Source organism: Benincasa hispida, chromosome 9 (assembly GCF_009727055.1).
Source record: "Benincasa hispida cultivar B227 chromosome 9, ASM972705v1, whole genome shotgun sequence".
NCBI lineage: Eukaryota > Viridiplantae > Streptophyta > Magnoliopsida > Cucurbitales > Cucurbitaceae > Benincasa > Benincasa hispida.
In genome coordinates, this window is record NC_052357.1 from 29062524 (window position 1) to 29084331 (window position 21808).

The 21808-nt window shown below is 30.8% G+C and overlaps 2 protein-coding genes and 1 non-coding gene across 3 annotated transcripts; 2 read left to right on the top strand and 1 right to left on the bottom strand.

The window, feature by feature from the left end:
- The first annotated feature begins 6212 nt into the window (after nt 1–6212).
- Nucleotides 6213–10560, top strand: LOC120087067 (DNA-directed RNA polymerases II and IV subunit 5A-like). Its single transcript, XM_039043916.1, has 5 exons — nt 6213–6341; nt 8307–8518; nt 8653–8832; nt 9371–9484; nt 10388–10560. The coding sequence occupies exons 2-5, from the start codon at nt 8318–8320 to the stop codon at nt 10511–10513; spliced, it is 621 nt and encodes a 206-aa protein (XP_038899844.1). The 5' UTR covers nt 6213–6341; nt 8307–8317; the 3' UTR covers nt 10514–10560.
- LOC120087444 lies at nt 9965–10064 on the top strand. The gene has a single exon (XR_005484584.1). It is a non-coding gene; the product is annotated as a U6 spliceosomal RNA (small nuclear RNA).
- Nucleotides 10561–13775: 3215 nt separating the features above from the next.
- LOC120085131 (serine carboxypeptidase-like 20) lies at nt 13776–20925 on the bottom strand. The gene is made up of 14 exons (XM_039040994.1): nt 20633–20925; nt 20387–20532; nt 18953–19029; nt 18757–18879; nt 18554–18656; nt 18439–18476; nt 17511–17612; nt 16771–16851; nt 16438–16674; nt 16055–16120; nt 15856–15974; nt 15128–15241; nt 14315–14360; nt 13776–13953 (listed from the first exon to the last, which is right to left on the bottom strand). Exons 1-14 carry the CDS (start codon nt 20887–20889, stop codon nt 13870–13872), a joined length of 1593 nt encoding a protein of 530 aa, XP_038896922.1. The 5' UTR covers nt 20890–20925; the 3' UTR covers nt 13776–13869.
- Between the last annotated feature and the right edge of the window lie 883 nt (nt 20926–21808).

Sequence of the window (21808 nt, forward strand, 5' to 3'; positions counted from 1 at the left end):
CATTTACTCGATTGACTTCCTCCTCCACACTAAACCTTCCCTCAAACCAAAATAAGTCAGAGCCCACCACTCATGGATTCTCACACTAAGAATACCAAGGTAATCTTGTGGTAGTGTCCGATTTGTTCATGGATCAAGTTGCTACTTGTTCGAGGGAGATCGAGTTGTCCGCTATGTTCGTGTTGTTCGACGCATTGGTGAACGATTGAGAAATTATACTTGAAGATGGGTTCTTGAAAGGTACAATCTCTTAATTCTTTGTTTTTTTTTTCAAAGCATGTTGTAATTTAAGTTTAATGCATAACCTATTCTGTTTAACTGTAAATGTATGTGTTCATTCTCAATGGGATTTAGACGACCAGTTTCCGCTTAAAGGACCTCTGTAATTAGAGTTCCTTCATTAAGGAGCTAGATGTAACTATAGGGAAAAATGATAATTTTGACCAACTGTACTTACGAGAAATTTGTGAAGGGTCGTTGTACTGTTGATTGGTTATATCCAATGGACACAGAAATATATCTGTAGTGCGAAGAGTGTAGTTGTCGGTCTTTATTGGAGTGTCCGACAGTTAACGGATGATGAATAATATAATTAAAGAGTTTAATTAATTATTCACGTACTGTTAGAGCTTCAAGCTATAGGTCCATGAGGTCCCCTTGGTAGCTCAATGGAATTTAATGAGAATAAGTTTTTGGATTAATTTGAATTGTTCAAATCGAGGAAATTAATTATATATGATATAATTAATTAATTTTTAATTATATGTATGATATAATTACTATAATGTATTTGATATATTATAATATTAAATATTTATTTGAGAGAAATTTAATATTTGAATATGATTCAAATATTAATTATGTGAATTGGATTAATATAATTAAATGTAATATAAATGAGACTCATATTAAATATCGTTGTTGAGAGAATTAAATCATAGATTATATTGTATTGGATATAATATTGAACCATAGGTTATATATTATATTTGATATAACATATAGTTATATATATATATTTTATGATAAAGTAGTTATCATATATATATATTAAGGTTTATTATTAAATTTAATTTTATTTTTAATAATAATAATAAACCAATTTTAGGGAGGGAGTTGTAACTCCCTCCCCATTATTCTCTGCACAACGTGCAGAAGTGGTGTGGAAGTTTTCATTCTTTCTTCTTCTTGAAGAAAAAATACATAGTGGGTTTTCTGTGAGAAAAATCCTTCCTTCCTCCTTATCCTCCTTCTCAATTCCCTCTTTAAAACCAAAATAGCCAGAGCACCATGCACTCCTGGATTCTCGTCCAGAGAATACTAAGGTCACCTCTGTGGTAATGCCCAATTGAAGTTAGAGGAAATTCAATTGAAGGTTCGTTCTTCAAAGATATGGGTTTTGAACCCTACTTTACTTTTCTTGGTAATTTATTAGAAGTATGCTGTATTTTGAATTGCATAATTTTATCATCTTCTTTTGTAAAATATATTTCTCGAAGAAAAGTTAAGTAAAAGAAACAAAACTTTTTTTTTTTCCATTAAATAAAGCTCTAAAATAATAAAATCCTGAAAACACCATTCGGGGTACCTTGACTCTAATTTAAAATAAATTAAGCAAATAAGTAAATTAACAATTGAATAAATGAATTAAACAAGAGTTTTAAAGTACTAATCTCTTAACCAAACTATGACAATTTAAAAAAATAAATAAGTGCGGAAGCAATGTCAAGTCCCAGAGGTCGGGTCACGAATTCCTCTAATCATTCGCCGGTCTATCGTTACCTTTATGTCAAAAACAGGAAGAGAAAAGAATGAGTATGAAAATATCTAGTAAACGATCCATTACTGGCCCCCCAGGTGAACTGTTAGCTTTCCTTTTCAAACTCAAGTGTACTTCGCGCATCATAAATATAAGCATAGGCGTAGGCATAAGGGTGAATCTGCGGACACACTTTCATAAATAATGCTCCCGGAGGGTCACAATCATAAGCATAAGTGATGATCCCAAGGGAACACCAAAACATAGATATAAGATGTGAACTTGAGGCTCACAACATGCAATGTATATAGTCTGATAAGAGCACTAACTGTCACTATCAGTCTAACAAAGTCATAGGCATACAATCATAATCTTAAATCATGCTTAAGAGTTTTCAGAACAATCCCAACAGTCCATCAATCGAACATAGCAACATTCACATAATATCATAATTTTCATAGCATAAACATAGGCCTTCATCACCCCCTCAACAACCCAATAGCAAGCCATAGCATGTCAATCCATCATATTAAAATATAATCACATACTTTACACCAACTTGTGTTCGAGGGTGAACAAGCAGCAAGTAGATTACCTGAATTTAGGCCTAAATGTTGTAATTCAAGCAAACCAACTCGTCTAGTTCCACACACTTTGAATCGAATCCTAAAGCACAAACCATAAATAATTTTTTAACATTTAACTTCAAATTCTAATTCATAAATTTAATCCATGGAAATTTAAGCCACTTACCCAACACGTGCAAAATAACTCCAACACTTCAATCGAGCAACCCAATCTGAACATACACCACAACCAAAAGTTTAGTACCAAATTACAGCAACATAACCTAGTCCATAAATGCATTGAAACTTTACCACAAAACTGCCAAAACGAACCTCTACTCCGCTGGAAAACTTGCTTAACAACCACAAATTCCCGAATCCAACCTAAAAAATTTATGGGTAAATTAGCATTGGCCAAAACTTAATCCAATATTAATAGGCATTCCAAAATATCCCAAAACACCCAAAACTTATCCAAATCTCAGGATTTTGGTGACCGAAAAAAGGGAAAGACGCAGACAGAGGCGTGAACAGACGGACGAACGGTGGCTAGGCTCAAGCAGTGATGTCAAAACCGACAATGGTGCGACTGAGAACGAGAGGCAACGACAGTTGGCACGCTGAGAGCAAGTCGAATGAATTGTCGACGACTAGGAGCTGATTCGGACGAAGCATAAATTGGTGGGGGGGGGGGGGGGGGGGGGGGGGGGGTTCGCGACGACTAAGAAGGAAGACGAGAAAAGAAAATTTTGTTTTTTTTCAAACTTCTCTTTGCACGCATAAGAGACAACTTTAATCTAATTTATGAACATCAACTCCTCTCCGAAACAACCGTAATTCCCTTCTTTTTATCATTTGTGTGTGTGCATGCAAACACGTGCGTGCACACACACAAATGATATATTTTTTAAACAAAAAAAAAAAAAAAAAAATCAAATTCCATTTGTTTTAATTTCCAACAACAATACTCCCAATTAACAAATTGAATTTACCTTAGAATTCCGGGACGTTACAAAGTTTGAATGAGATTAGAAATTAATATACATTATTTTCTAAAATTGTTTTCCTTGGAAATGAAAACTTGGATGGTGAAAGAAGCAAAACTCATATCAATTCAATATTGAAGTGAAAGAATGTGAGAATTCTATGAAAAAAGTTTGAATTTGGTTAAAAATTAATATACATAGTTTTTTTTTAAAATTCAATTTCTTTGTAAGTGTAAGTCTTAGATTAAAAATTGAAAGAAAATTTAAATTGGAAAAGGTCGACATTGGGAAAATTGTGAAATACTTAAATTATTTAATTTTGAGGTTAAATAATAAATATGTTAGTTTTTTTTTTTTTTTAAAAAAAGCGACATCCGTTGATATATCCGTAATATTTGATTGAAAAATCTATGATGGTTTGTCGAAGTATTCGCGATATTTCGTGATATATCCATGAATGCGATTATTCTATAGTGACATCTACGACGAATGATATATAGTTAATATATCATCAATATTGGAGATATATCGTGAAATTTTGTGAAAAAAGATGTTAACCTCTTGAATCTCTATCCGACATGTCAATTTACCGATATATTGACGATATATAGCTGATTTTTTGCATTTTTTCAATCATGGATATAATTAGATTTTAGTAATATTTTGAGACATTTTAATCTTTTCATATTTTCTCACCTTTCATCATTGTAATATTTTATAAAAAAAATACCATTTTCGAATTTATTATTAATTATATGTGGATTTTATTTTTCGAAATAGCATTATTTACATTATCTTTTATTAATATATTAAAATATATAATTTTTTCCTTATTAACATCATTTTCGAATTTTGACTTGGATATTTCATATTATTATATCTTTCATTTTATGAGCTCATTTTTTTCTTCTAAACCCTTAGTTAAAAATTGATTGTCTCTCAATTGAGATTTCAAGCATATGTCCAATATAATGGTAATATACTAAAAAAATGTAAATATACGTCGTATATATTATTCGGTATATAAGATAATATATTTGTACAAATTATCTTGTTCATGCACTTATCAAATATATACCTTAATTTATCTATAGCAATTCAAATATATAGTGTTTTATATATCAAATGTGTCGTATTTTCTTCTCTGAAACTGTTTGCTAATTCTTGCTTGAAAATTTATGAGAGCAACAATTTTTGGATTTTTGAGAAACTTTTCTTGTGCAGGTTTTGAAAATAAAACTACTTTGGAAAGTTTAGTTGCAAGAAACTTCTGTTACGCTTCTTCTGATATATATATAAGACAGACTAGTAAATTAAGTCAAACTTTTTGGTAAAATAATTGAAAATAGTAAATTTTTGACAAATATGTAGCCAAACCTATTCGATATTTATTTAAGTTATATGTGAAAAAAACCCTTATCTTAATTAATTGAGTTATACTCAATTGACTTTCATCGTAAGAAGTTTGTCATTACAATAGTAAAAAAAAAAAGCATAATATTAATATGGGACCTTCCAAAATAGAAAAGTTCATGTACCACACCATGAGTTATAATTCATTTTATGTTTTGCTATTAATGCAAGTGACAATTACTTTTAAGGTTGTAATAGAAAAAATCCCATTTGAAATAGAACTTTGAATTGAAGAGAAAATTGAAAATTGATAAAATCAAAGTAAAAGAGACCAAAATAAATAAATAAATAAATAAAAAGAAAAAAAAAAAGAAAAAAAGGACTAGGAATGTGACCCAAAAATATTTTTCTATTTGGAAAGATAATCACAAATTACTTAGTATTAAATAACAATCAAATATCAATTACAAACTAATTACAATTAAATGACAATTACAAACTAGTTACTATCAAATAGCAATTAGATAACAATCACAAAGTATTTAGTATTAAACAATTATTAAATGATAAACAGACAAAAATAACAAACTAATTTTATGTTAATTTTGTTATGCTTTTTGAATAGTATATTAGCAGTATGATATATTTATATTTCATATATTAATAAACTGATATACTTACATGTCAATGTGAGTTGTAACTAATTTAAGTATCAGATAGTAATCAAACGATAATTGATTCATTGATAATCAAATAACAGTCAATATGAAATAATAATTAGATGACAATCAAATAGTAAATCAATAATTAGAAATCAGTATAAGATAATAATCAAATAGCAATCCGATAATAATCATTATCATTAGCACTCACTATCATTAATAATCATTATTAAATAGAACTCAGACAACAATCAATAACAATTAGTATCAAGAATAATTTTACATTATTATTTTTTTTAAAACATAGCAGATAAATTAACTCAAGTAGAGGTCCATATAGTTTAGGTTGAGTTATCAATTCATTTGGGTTGGACTGAGTCCAAACAAATGCAAATGATATGGATTGAGTTGGTTTACTGTTTTGCCCTTGTAGTTCAAATGAATTCAAAACGTATATTTTGGTTTATCTAAAATAACTCGAATTAACTCGAAATTATTACTAATTTTAAAAATAGTTTTTTTAATGGTACAATTATATATATATATATTTATTTATTTATTAATTTTAATTTTATTTTTTGAATAATTTATTCTCCAACCATTCTTAAAAGTAATTTATAACATTTCGAAAAGAAAATTTTCATAATCCAACGTATAAAAATAATTAAATAAAAATTTTATATATTAACATTTTAGTTATTGTTATAATAAAAATTTAAATAAATGAATCAGCGGAAATCAATCTAACCAAATCCAAATATTTCTTAATTAGCTTAGATTGGATTTATTATTTAATAATGATTATTTAGTGAACAAACTTATAATTAAAAATAGTTAGGTCGGGTTTAAAAAATCCCACCAACGTATTACAAATTTAGAATAAATAAAGAGATAGGCGTAAACCCTTCTTCCGGCTTCCTTGCTCCACAATCTTCTTCGTGACGCCGGCTTCTCCTCCGCCCTTCCAGCAGCTCTGTGTCGCCGCCGTGTCCCACATAGCAGCTTGTTGTTACCGGTATTCTCTCAATCTCCATCTACGTCATTTTTTTCTCTAACTCGAAGAACTCAATTTATAACTTGTCTAATGAAATAAAGGAGCAATACCCAGCATCAAATTGTGAACCAATCATTCCTTTTGAACTTCTTTCAAGTTAATACCAAGTTACCCACTGACCTTCCACCAATTACTCAGTTGTTGGTACAGCTAGAAATTTTCTAGTTCTGTAATTCTCAAGACCTTCATCTTCTCAAATGCAATTTTCCTTCCATTCAAATTACTAGAAGCAAGTTATACTTTCACAAGACTAATCACTAGACTATAAATATATCTTATGAGAATACCCAACATTGTGGAAAAATATGTAGACTCGTGTATTCTTAAGGGACAATAGTTTATGTGTCAATTATTGGTTGACTGGCTAAAAGAATAAATTTTGATCTTAGCAAAGGGCTTAGAGGTAGGCAAACGCAGCGTGAAAGGAATAGTACGGTGTTTAGGGTTATTGAGAGGGATCCTAGGGAGTTATAGTCCCATATTTGCTTTCATGTTTTCTAATGAGCTTTGATTTCAAAGGACTTTTCTGGAATTAGCACGATTTTGTATAGTTGGAGTCCCCTCTTGTAAATGGAGTCCACTTTTTTGTGGGCTTGATCTTTTATATGTCCGTATATTCTTTTATTTTTTTCAATGAGAGTGGATGTTATCATTAAAAAAAAAATAGAGGTGGGCAGACGCATGTTGCGGACTGCAAAAATGCTTGCCGTCTGTTCCGTTGATTCCCAGCTAGTGTGTTTTGTGTAGAAAGGACTTGGAAGAAAAGTTGCACTTGTTTTGCCTATGCCTGTTTGCTGTTTCCTCTTGATGCAGTCTCTTTTAAATATTTTACTTAAACTGGGTGGTTCCCAGGAGTTGTTCAGAGGCTTTCTATCAGCTCATTTATGGAACCTTCTAAGAATTTTGTGGTATAATTAGGCTTCTTCTGTGGAGAATTTGGTGTAAAAGAAATAGGACTTTTCTAAGAAGTGGCTCTACTTTTGTTGTATACTGGGAAAAAGATGGCTGTCTACTTGGTGTGAGTAGTTACAATCTTTAGCTTTTGTAATAAGGTTTATCTCAAATTTTTGCCCATTAGGAGTTCTTTTTTATCCCCCTTGGCTTGTAGGTGATACCTCAGTTCCTTTTTATGTATCTCCCTCTTATTATTGAGATTGTTTTCTTGTTTTCTCATTCCCATATATAAAAGGAAGTGTAGGACTAGAAGGAAGGAGTTCAAGCCATAACAGTCATCCACCTGAGATTTAATGAGTGTTCTTGATAACCAAATCTAATAGGGTCAGAATGTTTACCTATTAAAATAGTTTAAGTGTGTGTGAATTGACCTGAACACTCATGAACATAGAAAATAGGGTGGAAAAAAAGATAAATTTTGATCTTAGATATGAGTTTAAGAGTTCAAATCAGGATGGTCAGCCAAGGATATTAAAATTTCTTTTAAATTTTTGGATGCAAAATCACCATGGCTAAGCTGTTGTCTTGTAGGGTGGGTTGAGGTGTACATTCGTTGATCCAAACACCTATAATTGTTTAAAATAATAATAAATAAAGAAATAGAATGTTTATATGTTATGTACACATGTTTGAAAACTGTTGTTGCAGGTCTCTGCTTTTCCAGCAGGATTTTATTTTTTCTTTAAATTGGTGTCTCCATATTCATAGTGTGTTCTATTTGTTGTCTTGTTCTTGCGTCCATCATGTTAGTGTCTCCAGCTTGTTTTGAATTTCTGTAAATTATAGTTTCATTATATCCATGGTGTTTTCTTTACGTTGTGTCTTGTATTGCTTTTGAGATTTCCTGTATGTAACATAGTTATTCAGATTGATGTTTATATTAATAAGCTCTTACTCATTTAGAATGTGCATTATATATTCTTTGTGTACCTATTTAGTTAATGAGCATTGTATTGTTTGACAATGAATTAGCCACAAACAAGATGGTGCTATCAGAGGAGGAAATCACCAGGCTTTTCAGAGTTCGAAAAACTCTATTTCAAATGCTAATGGACCGAAGTTATTTTGTTGGAGACTTTGATATTGACATGACAAGGGAGCAATTTAAGCATAAATATGGTGAAAGCATGAAAAGAGAAGATATTGTTATCAATAAAGCCAAGAGAAATGATAGCACTGATCAGGTATTGTCTCAGAAAAGGGAATATTTGATTAGTATTTCTCATAGTTATTAAAGTTCAGTTACAGGAGTTACAAGTTTCTCGTTAATTCTCTTATTTGTTTACATCCTCTTATAGTGATTTTTTTTCCTGTATAGATATACGTTTTCTTTCCAGAAGAACAGAAGGTTGGCATGAAGACAATTAGAACATATGCTGACCGCATGAGATCAGAGAATGTTTTTAGAGCAATAGTGGTCGTTCAACACAGTTTGACCCCATTCGCTCGTACTGGTATAAATGAAGCATCTTCCAAATTACACTTCGAAGTTTTCCAGGTGAAAATATAAGATGGAGTATTTTTAGGATTTAAGTTTGAGAAAAACCAAACCACCACTTGGAGAAGTAAATTAGATTCATCATTCACCAATAATTTGAATTAAAGGAAACCTTCCTACTCCGAAAACTAGAAATCATGTAATGCTTTCTTCAGTTATTCCTTGTTTTGCAGTATGAGAATGAAAAATATGGGGGTTTCCTGGATTCTCTGGTTGAAGAACAATTATACGGCTAAGGCAGTTGTTCAATTTCTCCCTTGGCTTGAAAAGAGTCTAACACTCAATATACGAGGAAACATGAAGATGAAACAGAAGCATAAAATGTACAATCTCAAGAGTACTCTGAACTAGAATAATGATTAGTCAAAGAAAATAAAAGTCTCCCGTCCCAATTCATATAATTATCTTGGACAGCAAAATTAACATAAAGCTTAGAAAGAGAACACAAAATATAGAATCTCTATATTCTTGTTCTTTTCTTAGTTCACTTTATATATAAAATCTTTATTCTTTTTCTTATCTTTATTTGTTGATGAAGGAAGCAGAATTGCTAGTTAATATCAAAGATCACGTCCTTGTTCCTGAGCACCAGTTACTTACCAATGAAGAGAAAAAGACATTACTGGAGAGATATACCGTGAAAGATACACAGGTTAGCATTAATTCTTCAGAAAATACAACATGTTGAAAATGCATATCTTGCGTTCCTGATGCCACTTTGGTTTCCATGTCTGTAACAACAAATTAGGCACAAGGTGTCCAACCTCCAACCTTATGTCAATTAGTGACTAATGACTCGATTTCTTCATTGTTCTATGTTCGAATTGCTCAATCTTATTTAGTGGAATTTTTCTTAGTCCCGGGTTCGATTAAGATTACATAGCATGCCGTGACAAAACATATTTTAGTTACTCGACTTGTGCTTCATCAAGTTATCTTAGCAACAAAAGAATTCTTGACAATGTTTTCTTTCTTGATTTTGCCCTGTTTACCACTTCTGGAGAATTGTCTTTAGATTGCCTTCTGTTTTCTTTTAATAATCAAGGTATTGTGGCCTTACTCCCCTAGTTTCTAAGGAGCATTCACACACCCAAGATGAACTTGAAAAGGCAAAAGGAGTTTTAAGTTAAAAGTTTTCAACGACGACCTTAAAATTGGAATGGTATAGAGAAGATTAGCATGGTCCCTACGCATGGATGATACGTACAAATCAAGAAAGTTAAAAGTTTTCAACTACGACCTTGATTGAAGGGGATCTATTCTATTTGTTATACAATTGGGTCCTTGTGTTCTATGTTAAAGTTTTCAACTCTAAAGTTTGAACCTAAAACCTTCGAGGGTTACCTCCAAACATGCTAAGCTAAGCTCCATGCTTGGGGGCATCCCTTGGGGTATCATCACTATTACTTCACTAATCACAATCCAACCTATGGGAGCCATTTGTCGGCCGTACCATCTTGTCTTGTCTACATCTATTCATTAGTGTTTATATGTGTTTGCATTTCTGTTGCAATGTGAATGAACTTCTTATATGGTTTTGTATATTTTGTATTAGCTACCCCGCATACAGGTGACCGACCCCGTTGCAAGATATTACGGTTTAAAGCGTGGACAAGTTGTGAAGATCATCAGACCAAGTGAGACTGCAGGAAGATATGTAACTTACAGATATGTTGTCTGAGTATAATAATGGATTTTTAATTGATATGATATAAATACACTTTAAAGTTATATTTCAAGTCTTAATCAGAGTTAATGGTTTAGAGTTTTGAGTTTAGGGTTTAGAGTTTTAAGTTTAGGGTTTAGAATTTAGTCTATCTATTCTATCTGTTTTTTTGTACTCTTTGGATTATTTCATTCATCAACGAAATTTTTCTTATCTAAAAAAAATAAAGGATTATCGATTGTGATATGATATTTGAGGTGAGTTGAAAAAGGATTTGGGAACTTCTGTATTTGGGATTTAGATGGGACTTCGATAGTATTTGTTGCACACCATTAGATTTTTATGAACATGATATTTCATTGTAAGATTCAATTATTTCTATTTAAGGTTACTTTTACTTTTTGTAAATTCTCCATTTGGAGTGCAAATTTAGAAATAGCTATCTCTAAATCAAAATAATTTAAATATAGTTCGAGTAGTAAATTCATCGTCCTAAAAAAATCAGTAACTCTATCATGAAAAAATCCAAGAACTCTATCTTGAAAAAAACCAGGAACTTGTGAGTCCATGACACAATAAACTATTCATATATATATATATATATTAGGGTTGTTTTCAAATATAGAAAAATGAATTAAATACTTCCAATGATGGATAATAGAAGTCTATCAGTGTCTATCATTGATAAATTTTGAAATTTTGCTATATTTTTGTATATGTTTTCAATAGTTTTGCCATTTTATTATTTATTTTTGAGAAAATATTCACTTAAAATCTAAAACTTTGAAGAAAAGAAAGCGACTAGTATATTAATTGAATATTTCAAATCATTTCATTCTGAATGTTTCACGTCTTTATTTCTCAAAAAACAAAGTTTCAAGGCAACGTTTTAATATAATTCATTTTTAGTTACTATTTAATTTGTAGTATAGTATTCATAGAATTAAATTTGGAGGGGAGAATATTATTTGTAGGCAAAAATCACCCCTAAAGTACGGTGGTAGTTGTAATTATATCCTTATACTTTCAATTGTAAAAATTTAACCATAATTGGATCAAATTAGACCTTTAAACTCACACAATTGTATAGATTATAACATTTATATAAGTTTTAGGATTTAATTTTATTATTTATGGATCTGATTTCTACCATTATTGTAAGCTTGAGGGTTCAGTTTTAACATTTGTAGAAGTTTAAAATTCTAATTTTTATAATTAAAAATTTGAGGGTGTAATTACAACTACCACAATACTTTAGGGTGGTTTTTACAATTTGCCCTTATTTTTATGATGTGGTGTTTTGAATTTTCCCATTGTATTATTATTATTATTATTATTATTTTGGAAAAAAAAGTATCAATTTATACTCTTGGGGTTTTTTTCTAATTAATAATGTTTTTAAAAACTTATTATAATTATCCTATAGACTTGAAACTTGCTACCCAAGGTAGATTTTCGTATTCTCACAATACGAGGATTGATATTATTATTATTAATATTTTTAACCGATCCTCATAATTATAAAATATAAAAGAAAATGGCAAATCACACCCAACACTTTATAAAGTATGCAATTATCCACTCACTTTCAATTATAAAAGTTGAACCTTTTAAGTTCAGGCCAGAGTTAAGATCGGATTTTCAAAGTTATATAATAGCAGAAATTGTAATAATATATAAGTTTGAGAATTTAATTTTTATATAAGTTTGAGGATTTAATTTTTAATCATTTGCAGGTTTGATTTCTATAGCCATTGTAAGTTTGAGAGTCCAATTTTAACATTTGTGTAACTTTGAGGATTTTTTTTTTTTTTTTTTTTTTTTTGTATTGAAAGTTAGAGAGTGTAATTGTAATTACATCATAGTGGTTTTTACAATTTGCTTTATTTAATGGATACCTTGCATTTTCAAGATCCATAAAAAAAATACGAAAAAAAAGGCAAATATCAAATTATACCCCTAAATTTTGGGAGTTTTTTCAATTAAAACCATGAATTAATAATTTATCAATTTAAATCCTAAACTTTTATAAGTGTATCAATTTATACCATCCAAATTTCATTCGACCAATATCGTTTGAAATTTATAATTTAAGCTAATTAAACACCTAAATTTTCATAAGCCAATCAATTTAGACTTTTCATCACGATTACCTTTAAAAATCATCCGTGCATTAATTCTCAAACGTGTATAGACTTATTCAAATGTCAGTTTTACAAAATGAATGATTAGAGTAAATGCATGGACGATTTTCAAAAGAAATTTTGTCTAAGAATCTAACTAAATTTATTTATGAAATTTTAGTGATTTAATTGATACAATTATAAGTTTCAGACAAGATTTTTAAATATAATGGAAGATGTAGCTTGATACACATACAAAAATTTAAGGTTTAAATGGATACAATTAATAGTTTAGGGTATAAGTTAATACAACCTTAAGGTTTATGGTTTAAATTTATACATCTCCTAAATCTTGGGAGTATAAATTGATATTTAAAAAAATAAAATAAAAAAACAAAAAACAGATCCAACAAGTTTTATTAAGAGGAATACAACTTTTGAATTCAAATCTAACAATCATTTACCACACTATAGTAGTCTCACTCAACAACTTTTTCACTATTTGAGTTCAATGATTGTTCGTGAAACACTCAGACTAATTTATAGGAAGTAACCATTTTTAAAAGCGTTCTTCGACGAACACATAAATCTATAACCAAGGCCATTATTGTAAGATGTCATCGAAGCTTGCAAACTATTTTAATTTTCTTTCATTTTCTTATTTTCATATAGACCTCTAACCTTTTGTCATAAGTATTATGTCTTAATTGAGCTAGGCTCACTTGAATACATTTTAAAAAAATTAAATGGAAAAAATTGCTCGTTAGGAATCCAATTCTCACAAAATTCTTGTAAGGAATCCCCGCTCCAATTCTTATGGAAATGAACCCAATTCCCACAAAATTGCTTGCTAGGATCCCCACTCAAATCCGACTCTATGAACATCTCTACACTCAAGTTGACTTCAATTGCAAGAGGATTACGTCTCATGCAATAATCATAAATATAATATTAATCGGGCCTTCCAAAATAGAAAAGTTCACATATCACACCCTGAATAATTCTATCACCAAAATCCAGAAAAACATGGAGGATTTTTTTTTAAACCCTTATTTAAAAATCACTATGTGAAATTGTATGATTTTAATTACTGTTTTTTTTAATGATTTTTATGATCACCATTATGTAAATTTCATAGGATAATGCACATAGCCTAAAGTAGAAACACCAAGAACTAATAGTGTTCTTGTGATTTATTTATCAAGTTCTAACATAGTAGAGAATACAATTACAACACACTACCTTTTTTCATATTGATTCTCCAGCCAAAAATCGCTGGTAAAAATCTAAAGCTTCACGTGGTTTGTATTCTGGTACAGTATGTCCAGATCCCTGCATCATTACCAATGTATACATTTATTCTCAAAAATATATTATATATATATATATATATATATTATATATAATTATTTATTTTAGGGAATTTTCAAATATAGAAAAATGATAAAAACTATTTACATAAAATAGTAAGATTCAATTTTCTTTGATAGAGGTTGATAGAGACTGATAGAAATCTATCAGTGTCTATCGTGATAGAAATTGATAGAAGTCTATCATCGATACTATGTGATAGATGTTGATAGAAGTCTAACAATGTCTATCAATATTTTTTCCTATTTTTATAAATAATTTTAGTTTTTTTCTTTATGTGAAAATTTCCATTTATTTAACCACAATTTACATCATCACTTGCCTTAATGGTAAGAAAAATGAGATTGTTTTCATAGCCTCGTAAGTACCTGCAATTCAAGAAAGTAATTAATCTTATAATGGAGGTCAAATTGTTATTTGAGAGTATTTCTATGATCTAAGTGCTTTTAGATGGAATGCAAATGTCTGTTTAGCTCCAATCATAAACACCTTATTCTCAACACGACACGCTTTCTTTCACTAATTATTTCCATGAATTTTCTAACACTAACTTCTCAAGCATAGCTATAACATAAAGCTTGCATTATTAATGATACATATTTTTTAGTATAATAGGAATGAGAGAATTCGAACCATAAACTTCTTGATAACTAACATATACTATATGCAAGTTGAGCTATACACGCTTTGCTCGTATTGAACATTTTACTTGACAAATTAACTTCACAAAAAAATATTTATAATCGCTCTCTTTACATATACTTTCATTATTTTTCAAATTAACTTCTCCTTTCACACGACTTTCATTGAGAACTACCTAATTAATATTTCAAAAAGTACTTTAATATATGTTTTTTTTTAAAATTTGAAACTACTTTTAAACACATGTTAAATCACTTTTAATTGTATTTGGACACAAGTTTTTATCATAAAAGATTTTCAGCTGCAGGGAATCTGTAATGTTCAAAGGAATCTAGATATGACTTAGCTCATTTTGGAAGATTAATGGTGAATTTTGCAGGGAATCTGTAATTACAATAACTTTTTACATGCTTATCATATTTTGCATATCTAGTTTAGCTAACATGAACACGCTCAAAAACCAGAAAACGAGGCAAGGAAATGACAATAGTACCCGGCAACTTGTTCGTTTGACGTCCATGGCCTCCATTCATCAATGACCTTGTATCCAAGTGATTGAACCCAAGCTTCGCTCCCCGTGAATGGAACACACATATCATGATCGCCGCTACCGGGAAAATGAAAATGCAAGTCAGTTTCAGAAGATCTAAACCAGTAGAGTCACTTAAGGGGCAGAGAAACAAAAAAAATATATATATATATATATATGTATATTCACACTTTTCATAGCTTTGAGGTGAGGTTTTATGGCCAGATGGTTGGAAACATTCCAGTTTCATTTGATGGCCTCTCCTATCTACTTTTTACATCTTTCCTTCATTAGATAATTCAATACACCAGAAAAAGAACAAAACTTGCCGCCTCTTCAGACTAAAGACTGCTCTGTTATTGAACTATATTATTCTGTGCGATTTGTATTTACATCATGTACAATAAGCAATGTTTTGAATTCCGATGTCAAAGTCTCAACCATAATTAACAAAAAAGTTTTCACCTTTTTAAATAAGTTAAATATTCTTGTTATTGATATTATGTCCACGGTTAAGAATATGTTGTTGATATATTTCATATTTCGTCAAGTATTTACAATACAACAGCAATGTCGATCTACTCATTTCCATCAATACTTGATGGAAATGTTGACATTATGACGAAGAATTAATACCCTGACTATGAATGCTTGCAACGTCTCCAACAATAAAATGGAATACGTAATGGTACCTGAAAATAAGAGCTCGATATCCTTTCAAGGTAAGGTTTTTGTGGTATGGGATCATGCTCCCAGCATCATGGTGAAAATCAAGTTTATCAGTGCACAGCTCCCAGGTGCCCGCCAAACTCTGTTGCCATTGATAAACAACACAAATTACGGAATATGAATTAAGTGGCTTCTAAATATTGTGTGCCCCGATAAACTTACTGTGTTAGCATGGATTGCTTTCCTCACTGCTTCATTGTTCAACCAGGCCGTTGCAACTTCATCACTCTTTAGATAAGACATCAATATTAGGTGGCACTAAGTGTAATAAATTTACCATCCTATCAAAAAATTTGTTTGGTGCATTTGGAGGTAAATGATTTGGACCAGTAAAGACTGCCTCAAACTATCAATGTAAAGGAAAGTCCAGAAAGAAATTGAAAAGTGAAATATATTTTGACGAGCTGTAAGACCCCAATGTGTTTGAATCCAACTCCCACACTTCACAGAAATCGAAGCACGGAAACCATAAACTATAGTAATACAGAATGAAAACACCATGGGGGTGCCCATCAAAATCCAAAAAAAGAAGGAACTGAACTTACAGTGCATGGAACTTCGGTGCTACCAAGAAGTTGAGACCAACTTGGAACAATGCCAGCTCTCACAGGAGCTCTAAGAGGCCAGGCTCGACCAAACATCCTTTTCCTCACGGCAAGTGGCCTCTCAGTCTCACCGAGCAATCGGAAGCTGCTCGGCAACTCGATATTTACAGTCTTTATCTTCTCAGGGGCATGGTAGCAAGGTTCCAAAATGTTGTATATGTTTAAGCCATCAACCAACTAAGAAAAATGACATATTCTTTGGGTGAGTTTAATACCACCATCCAATTTGCTTGCTCTAATAAATGAATAAGTTTCAAAAACAGCCTTCATCACCTCATCAACTTTGGCAAGCTTGGTCTCACAGGCATTGTCAGTGGGTTCATAGTAGTTTCCTTTGCATGTATTTTCAACCTCCTGAATATGAATCAAGTTTGAAAAGTTAAATCACATATGATTGCAAGGACGGTGCAGGACCAACCTTGAAAAGCCAGAGGATCATCAATTACTCTCAAATGGTGGCTCAGATGGTAAGGCCTTGGGATGTTCGGAGATACTATCCAATGTCCTAGGTTCAAGTTCTAGGTGAAAACTTCATTATTTAAAATCCATGTATCTCGAAGTTGGCTTTGAAGGGGATAAAGTATCACCTAGACAAGGTTTTCTTTCTTCTCACGAGCTACATACCCTAGATCCCCAAAAGTCCCCCTTTTTTCAAATAGTTCTTTTCTCTTGGGCATGGTTTGCTAACATATATATTTTTTCTAGTTTCCAAAAACATTCTAAAATATAATTCAAAATCAGGAAAAGATTTACAAACATCTTAAAGTTACAAGAAATACATAAAACAAATTGATACTAAAGTTGATCTTGTGTCTAAAATGAAATAAAATAAAAAAACAAAGTTATATTTTGAAAATAGACAATAAATGCGTCCTTAATATTTCTCTGCTTCAATTCATATCAGGGAGTTGAGCAACCTCAAGAAAATTGACGTGTTATTTACTTATATCTTGTCTGAAGATGTGATTCCAGTCAAAGAATGAACTACACTTTAAACTAAGGAATCAACTCACCTGAAACAGCTCATCAGAGATCAGGCCCATTCCGTGTGCAAATGGAACAAGAGCATTTCCATCAAACACATCATCTGCAACTCCATTTCCAACCAAGTAACCCTGCAAAAGTGACTCTTTCAGATGCAATATTAGAGAATCTAGGTTGAGTTATTGTTATAGTCCCTACAGTTTTGCAGGATTTGGATTGATATAGTTTGGTTAATCTCCTAAAATATCTCCATTTTCACCAATCTTAATATTTTTCTTACCATACATGTTTTCTTTGGACACAGTGGAGAGATAAGATGAGTAGGCATTCTGGTCAAACAATATACGACTTTGAACTTGAAACAAATGGAGAGTAGGCTTCATAAAATTAGTCATGCATAAATCTCAAAAGCTCCAATCCCTAAAACCCACTCTTTTTATGCACTTTCCAACTTGATCTCCTTAGAGTCAGCTAAGCTCATCTCTACACATATCTTGTACTAAATGTACCTCATCATTTCTCTCCCACGTATAAAGAAAAAATGCCATACAAAAAACTATAAATATAAACAAATAGAACGTTTAAGAAATTGAAACCAAAATGATAATGAAACTTTTCAAACATGGAGACTAAATTAGCTAACAAAATATGGGCTAAGATAATGAAACTATGTTTGGTTCATCATCCATTTTCCTATTTATCTTAAAATGTTAAACATATGGTAGGAAAAAAGGTTTAGCACACTTGTCCTTGAAAACAATAATCCAGATCGACTAGCTTAGATATTAAACATTAAGACCATGAATTTGCAAAAGTGTAATTTCAAATATAACAAAAATAAGAAACATAGTTTTATTCTTTGTAGGATCCTCCATTTTTCAAAAACACAATCATAAACCAAATGGTAGATAAATTTCAGGGGGTAAATAGATTGGATTGGACAAGTTTGGAATGCACCTTGAAGTTCAGAGTGGGCTTTACACCAGTCTCTACTCCTGTAAAATAAAAGATTTGCAAGTTAATTTTGAAGAAGAAAGTATGTAAACCCCCCCCAAAAAAAAAAAAGAAATACCTTTAACCACTTGGGTGGCAAGAGTTGGCACATATACTCCTGCATACGACTCTCCAGCAATGTAAAAGGGGTTAGGCAGAAACTGCGGGAACAGCTTAAACCACTGCCCATAATGAATGTAGAAAGCACATCAGTATATTTTCGGTTTATCTGTCATAAAACTAAATCATAAGCGGATTCAAAATTCCAAACAAACCCAATACCTCAAGAAGAAATTTATGAGAATCAAGACCAGTCTTCACATCACCGGTATTGTAATCAGATTCATCTTTTGAATAAGACAATCCAACTCCAGCAGGCGAATCCAAATATATGATGTTGGAGACCTGTAACAGCAAAACAACAATTGATATATATATATAAGAAAAAACATGTGCTACAAGAAAAATCGAATCAAACCTTGGACCAACTGTATGGGTTAAGATGAAGGGTTGGAAGGCCGCCCGGTGTGCTTGCTGCTTCAAAATTGAATGGCCCTTCACAAGATAAACAAAACAGAGAAACTGTTGCTTAAAAATGGCCATACAATTAATAAAGGTTTAAATTACCATCTTTCAGAGTTCTCATCTAAGTAAGGAATTACAACTTCTTACTTTTGGTCGAAATTATAATGTCTTAATTGATAAAAAATTCTAAGAAAATCTTAATTGATTAAATTACGTGAGGTTTGAGCTTAATGTACATTAGAGGAAGAAATAGAGAGGGAAGTGTGACCGCGCCCTATAGCAGTTCTCAATATTCAGTTTTAATCTTTCTTCTTTTAAATGTTGAATTTTAGTTCATACTTTCAAACCTCCTAAATTTAATTAGTTAAAGTTAATTTTTACCGCTAAATAATAGTATGTTTCATCTTTCATGTGATGAATATGTATATCATAAAAAAAAATAACAATATGAATAAATTTTTTTAATTTAGATATTATTTTAGTCTCTGTAATCTAAAGTTTATTTAATTTTAGTTTATATATTTTCAATAAATTCAATTTTCAGTGAAAGTTTATTTAATTTTAGTTTATATATTTTCAATAAATTTAATTTCCGACGACATCGATGAGAGGTAGAGGAGGAGAAATGAAGAAAAAATAGAAGAAATCATTTTTTTATTTTGAATTTTAATTAAAAATATTATTTTGTTAAAAAAAATAAAAAAATTATTTCACATGATATAACGACTAAAAATATTTACAAATATAACAATTATAGTTTATGACAACGGTTAAATTTTGCTATATTTTGGATTCAAATAGAATCAAATTCAAAATTCAATAACTAAAAGTGTATTTTTCTTTTTAAACAATCAAACAATATATTTTTTGTAGAGAATAAATTTAAAATTTATTAAAAGTATGAACTAAAAAATTAATGCGAAAGTATAAGACTAAAATTGGATAAGTCTTATTTTTCTTCTTCTTATTAATAATAATAGAATAAGACTAAGGACAAAAATGGTATTTTAATCTTGTTTTATTTTACACAGATATTTTCCTCTTTTTTTTTTTTCTTGCTTTTGTTGCAAAGTCATTAATGGATATTTCAAACAAGAACTCATTTCTTGTCCACATCTTAAAAGTAAAATCAAGAATACTATTAAAAATTTCATGAAAAGAAACTCATGAGCATCAGGCAGCCTCAAACTCAAAGAGTCAAAACATGAATAATTAAAACGGTAATAACTTCAAAGAAACAGTAAGCAGTTCATATTCGTTTCACAATCCCAGATTCAAATGCATTGAACTTCACCAGAAACAAGAGGATCAAAAATGAAGTTCCAAGAGATAGAAGCTTATTAAAAAAGGAGATGAAGAAGAAGAAGAAGAAGAAGAAGAGGCCTACCATGTTCATAAACGAATCCATCGAAACTGGAGCATCCAGGGCCGCCATTAAGCCAAAGAACCACCGGATCTTCAATCGGATTCCTCTCCGATTCAACGAAGTAGTAGAACAGATTCCTCCCATGCTTCTCGTCGATTTCCACATACCTTCAAAATCAATCCACACCGATAACATTCAAATTCGAAGCCAAAAATCTCTAGTAACAAAACCAAATGATGAAATTAACTGTAAATCGAAAATCCGCACCCGGAGTAGTGCTTGGAAGGGAGAGAGCCGGAGAAACCAGGGAGCTCCGAAATTGGAGCAGAATTGACTAACAGGAAGAAATAGAATAGAGCGATTGAAACGGCCGAGAGAAAGGGAAGACCTGATGAAATCATTGTCTTCGCCATGGCCGTGGAATTCGGAGCTCGAACTTCAAAGTGAGTTTTGATTGGTCTGCGATTGCAGGAAATTTGTGACGCCTTTGGTTTGTTTTTATACCCAACGTGTCTAAGCGCCATTTTTGTGTGTGAGCTTATTTTCCTCCACTTCGCTATTATCATTACTATTATATTATTACATCTCACTAGGTTATCAATATAAATATAAATAAATAAAATAAATAAATAACAAATAAATATAGGTGGAATATAAGTTTTTTTTGGAAAAGTTTAATGTTACTCTATATAGTCTCAAATATCCAATTTTAATATTTGACTCTTAAGATTTTTAATAAATCTTAAATTTAGTTCTTTTTTTTGGTTGATTGTTAAAAAAGTATTATCTATCAACATTTCCACTATAAATTTTGAAAACATATTTACATATTGTATTGTATAAATTTATTGTAAAAATATTGATAAATAATATTTTTTAAAAACAATCTACAAGAAACTAGCTAGAGGGATTAAATTTAAATTTTATTGAAAGTATATGGACTAAAATTAGATATTTCAAAGTGTAAGGTCCGAGAATCTCAAAATATAGAGACTAAAATGATATTCTACTAAAAATTATTTATAAAAATATCTTGAAAATTTATAATATTTTTATTGACGAATACATATATTATTGACTAATGGTGTATTTGGGAGTGATTTTGGCATGACCAAAATCACTTTTGAAAACATCAAAATCAATTTCCTACGTAAACTTGATGTTTGGCAATCACACAAAATTGATTTTTACAAAATCTGAAATCATTAGAAATTGATTTGTGATGTATTACTTGATGGGTGATTATAGGGAATTAGATCCAAAAATTCGGAAACCGAATTTATCCCTCATATTTAAGGGTAGTCTTTTAGCCCTAATCCATTGTTTCATTGCTTCCTTCTCTTTCAACGACACTAGATTTTCTCTCAATGTCTTCTCTCGTGCTCTTCAGTTTCTTCCATTAACAACCGACCCTTCTCAACTACCCTATCTCATGCTCTCAAT

Excerpts from the sequence above, each read along its gene's own strand:
- LOC120087067 (XM_039043916.1), top strand. The coding sequence starts at position 8,318 with ATGGTGCTATCAGAGGAGGAAATCACCAGGCTTTTCAGAGTTCGAAAA. Across the intron at positions 8,519-8,652 it reads GAAATGATAGCACTGATCAG|ATATACGTTTTCTTTCCAGA; the intron begins GTATTGTCTCAG and ends TTTCCTGTATAG. Across the intron at positions 8,833-9,370 it reads TACACTTCGAAGTTTTCCAG|GAAGCAGAATTGCTAGTTAA; the intron begins GTGAAAATATAA and ends TTGTTGATGAAG.
- LOC120085131 (XM_039040994.1), bottom strand. The coding sequence starts at position 20,889 with ATGGCGCTTAGACACGTTGGGTATAAAAACAAACCAAAGGCGTCACAA. Across the intron at positions 19,030-20,386 it reads TGGATTCGTTTATGAACATG|GGCCATTCAATTTTGAAGCA; the intron begins GTAGGCCTCTTC and ends TATCTTGTGAAG. Across the intron at positions 16,121-16,437 it reads GCACCGAAGTTCCATGCACT|AGTGATGAAGTTGCAACGGC; the intron begins GTAAGTTCAGTT and ends TCTTATCTAAAG.